This window comes from Colius striatus, chromosome 2 (assembly GCF_028858725.1).
Source record: "Colius striatus isolate bColStr4 chromosome 2, bColStr4.1.hap1, whole genome shotgun sequence".
Classification (NCBI taxonomy): Eukaryota; Metazoa; Chordata; class Aves; order Coliiformes; family Coliidae; genus Colius; species Colius striatus.
The window spans coordinates 30,876,764-30,881,046 of record NC_084760.1 but is presented as its reverse complement, the minus strand read 5'-3'; the positions used below and the strand labels follow the sequence as shown (position 1 = coordinate 30,881,046).

General features: G+C 49.8%; 1 protein-coding gene across 1 annotated transcript; it reads right to left on the bottom strand.

Moving 5' to 3' along the window:
- Nucleotides 1-1,712: 1,712 nt before the first annotated feature.
- On the bottom strand, nucleotides 1,713-3,725 carry ID2 (inhibitor of DNA binding 2). Its single transcript, XM_010199100.2, has 3 exons — nucleotides 3,296-3,725; nucleotides 3,021-3,085; nucleotides 1,713-2,348 (listed from the first exon to the last, which is right to left on the bottom strand). Exons 1-2 carry the CDS (start codon nucleotides 3,641-3,643, stop codon nucleotides 3,029-3,031), a joined length of 405 nt encoding a protein of 134 aa, XP_010197402.2. The 5' UTR covers nucleotides 3,644-3,725; the 3' UTR covers nucleotides 1,713-2,348; nucleotides 3,021-3,028.
- Nucleotides 3,726-4,283: the final 558 nt, after the last annotated feature.

Below are 4,283 nucleotides of genomic sequence, written 5' to 3'. Positions count from 1 at the left end.
GATTGTTATTGGTTTGGAAGGTCAAAAATCTCAATAACTGTGATTAAAACCCCAAACCTGCTACTGTTCAGAGTGAGGTAAAATAGACGTGGCAAAGAATGTTTTAGGGACTGAGGAGTGCTGATTTGCAGCAGTAAAATATTTTACTAAGTGGGCTGTCAGGGTTAAACGCTCATTCATTGCACAAAGTCGGGAGCTAAACCCTGCCTGTGGATGTTGAGACAGTAGCGAGGTTTGGCCAGAGGAGGCACCGCCGGCGTGTGCTGCACGGAGAGATCTCCTCCAGCGCTGCGGGGGGGGGGGGCACGCGAGGAGCAGTAGCCCAGCTCTGTCCCCTGTGTCTCGCTCCGCCCCAGCTTTCCCTAACCTTTCTTGTCTTCTGCTTGCATTGATTCGGCGAGAGGGTGCGCTTCTGCATAGGCAGGGCCCGCTTCTGCATTAAGAGATCAGAGCTGGCTTTCTCCCAGCCTACGTGAATGGATTTGGTGTCAAGGGCAAGGCAAGGCAAAGCAGCTGCTGCTGCTCCAGAGCACCACCCACCCACCTGTTTGCTGGTGAAAGTGTTACTGGCCCCAGGTGAATCTCCTGCCTGTCACTCTAAGAGTCCCCAGAAACCTTCAACATGCTCCCTCAGGCCCAAAGCTCGGTGACTGCCAGAGAGCCTGCTGTGCTTACCCCAAAGCAGCAGTGAAGTTTCCTTCACTCCTGTGTTAAGTTATTCCCTTGAATACATATACAGGACTTCAAACTCAACGTTCTCTTTCAGACCAGTTTATAGGAGCTTAAATTACAATGTCATCTGATAAGGCACAGTTCCTGCATCCCCTGTCTTATGACAACTCCATCAATCTAATGAAAAAGTTAGTGTCTGCAGAGGGTACAGTAAATGCCCCTTGAGTAAGGGATATGTAGGATGCAAGGGCAAGAGAAAGAAGAAATAAGCTGTTCCCGGCTTTTAGGAATTTAGACGTGAGTTTCAAACTTAATTTAATTCTTATGGAGAAGCAGTCCCTTTAGGAGCAGCCAAAGTTTAATCAGTAACACAACAGCAATTCATTTCAGTTCTCAGTATCTTAGTCATACAGAGGGAAGCTGCTGCAACTGATTAGAAACCCCATTTCATTGAAATATTGCATGGAAGCATGAACATTCCAGTGTGGAAAGGCAACAGTCACTCCATCACTCTGAATCCCATGTTAACGCATCACCAACTCTCTCATTCAATGCCTTTTTAGAGAATTGTAACAGTTGGGGGAACTAATAACCACCCACAACCTTTAGAGCAATCACTTGAAATTAAAACAAATTAACAGATCTGGACCATTACAACTAAACTGAATCATCCATGGGGGGGGAAGAAGGGAGGGAAAAAAAAAAAAGAGGCAAGACTCCAGGGGAAGGGTTCAGGATTAGCTGCTTTGGTATGTTTCCAAACACTTTGTCGATAGCAGCCCCTCTGCAATAAATTCCTTTTCTGTTTCCTTTCACACTGTTTACAGGCAGATCACTTAGAAGCTTAGAATATACACTCAAATAAGATTTTGCAAGTTACAAGAATTATTCACTTCAGGTAATTTTATTCTTTATATTCGCTACATGTTTGAATTTTTACTTGGTAAAGTCATAACAAAGTATTTACCCCCCATCCCCAACTACAACACAAATCCAAGCCTGCAAACAGCTAGTCCCCAAAGAATAAAGCAAGCAATGAGTTCAATAAACACACTTGATTTATTTTGTATAAAAAGGGTTAAGTTTACAACCAAACTTTTATAAAAAGTTTAGCATGATTAAGTACATCATTACACTTTTTGCAGAAATGTAAATTTCTGCCACTATACAAGAAAACTCTAATTAAAGAGTTCACAAGGTTTCACTCATATATATTTATATATAAATATATACACAGCATTCAGTCCTAGGTTTGTGTCAAAAAGGTAATTTCTGACCACAGACTTTCCTAAAAAACTGAACACTGGATCCTTCTGGTACTCACGCTCCACCTTTGGAAAAAAAAGGCAAAGTCTGCTTTAAAATGGGCAACTCCTTGTGAGATTCTTGTTTCGCTCCCCATGTTGGGAATAGTATATAAAGGAAGCCTTCCAACTAGGGAAAGGGTATTTAAGAGTCTCTTCATAAATAACTAGGTTCAGTCCAAGTTGAAGAATGGGATGGGGATAAAGATCAATCTTGATTTTTTTTTTCTTCTTTATTAATTCTTAAAAGTCCTTTTAGTTAGATGTGGATTTTCCCCTCCAGATACAGCTGAAAAATAAATTCAGCACGTAAAAAAAAAATCCTGTAGACATTTCCTTGTGCAAAAAAAAAAAATCTCATCGGTGGAACACCTGCAAGAGATTGAAAAGAGGCATATTTAAGAGAATGCTAACAGGGCAGAGATCCGGACAGACTGGCGCCAGAGAGGAAGCCACAGTTTGAACATTTAACCAAACACTCAGAGATTGGGCAAACCCTGGCGTCCAGATGCAACACATACACGCTCACACACTCGCTCTCCAGAGCGTGAATTGAACATTAAAATAACATACACTCGAGGGAAAGGGTAGGACAAGGATTCTCCGTTCAATCTCTATTTACATCTCTGCAAATGCAACGCTCAGAGGCGCCAGTCTGCCTCTTACAGCAATTACTTGATTAAAAGCAGTCACTTATTTAACTGATAGTGCAGACAATCCCACACTGCAGATTTTTAAGGAATTGAGCCAAGATTCCCAACTTAATCAGTCACTTTGGCCCAGGAAGTTAAGACTCCAAGAACAGATAACGAGTGCATTTGCATTAAGCAGCGAGTAGTATCAAAGCAGTCCGTGCTGCCTAATGAACCTTAGCAACAACTTTGGACGGCAAAGCTCAGATCTTAAGTCTGACTTCTTACTGGTTACAAAGACATCCCCCGCTCAACTTTTAGGACCCGATTTTTAGAAATAACCATCACGCCTCCCACTCCCCGGGGAGGCACTTTTCGCTTTAAGTTTAGACAGAAGAGGTACTGCACTCACCGTTTGATTCAGCCACAAAGTGCTTTGCTGTCGCTTGACATGAGCTCTGAGGGGAACTCGGACGCCTGCGAGGAGAAAAACAACATACGGGAAGAGGTAAGGAGCAGGAGAAAACTGTCCCGAGCCGCCAAGCGCTTCGCCTGCGGCACGTCTGGCGGCGGGCGCATCCCCTCCCTCACCATCCCGCTCTGTCTTACAGAGCCTTCCAACACCGACTTAAGACCCCCCCTATTTAGCTCCGCGGAGGGCCGGGAGCTGACAGGGAAGGCACTTACCTGTAGCGAGAGAATGCTGATGTCTGTGTTGAGAGTGGTCAGAGGAGTTCTGGAGGAAGGATTTTGCCCGGGTCTCTGGTGGTGGAGGCTGACGATGGTGGGGTGCGAGTCTAAGGCGATCTGCAGGTCGAGGATGTAGTCGATAACGTGCTGCAGGATTTCCATCTTGCTCACTTTCTTGTTCTGCGGGATGCTGGGCACCAGCTCCTTCAGCTTTGAGTAGCAGTCGTTCATATTATACAGCAGGCTCATGGGGTCATCCACGGGGGTTTTGCTCCGCGAGATGCCCAGGCTGTGCTCGGGAAGAGCGTTTTTCCTGACGGACCGCACGGGGCTGAAAGCTTTCATAGCGGCGGCGTAGCGCGGAGCGCGGTTCCGGCGGACGGGGAGCGTGCGGAGCGCTGTCGCTGCTCCCGCTCTGCGCGCTGCCTGAGCTCGCACTGAGGCGCGAGCCTGCGCGGCGCCCCCTTATAGCGCCGCGGCCGCCGCGCCCGGCCCGCGCTCGCTGCCATTGGCGGCCGCCGGCACGTCCCTCCCCCCGGGGCGCCCCCACCGGCGGGGCGGGTGGCGCGGGGGTTGCGCGGGCCTTCCGCCCCCACGGCCAATCCCGCGAGGGGGCGTGGCCGCGCCGCACAGCTGAGGGAGTAAATACTGCGCGGCCGGCGGGGGGGAGCCCGCTGGCGCCCGGTACCAGGGGGCCCGCCGACCCCTGGGCCGCGCTGACACCGGCCCGTGCCAGTCAGGTCCCCGGTGCCGCGGGCGGCACCCCGTTGCTTCCCCTGTCAGTCAGGACGCGGAGCGCGGTGCGCTGAAGGAGCGGGGGCGAGCGCGCAGCAGCCGTGAGGGCTGGCGGCGCCGGGAGGGAGCGAGGGGCGCAGCGCGTGGGGCAGGCGGGAGCCCTGGCGAAAGTGACCGTGAATGGCAGCACCAGGCGGCTGCTGAAAGCGCCCGTTAAAAACACGGCAGCGTAAAGCGGTGGCCGGGTGGG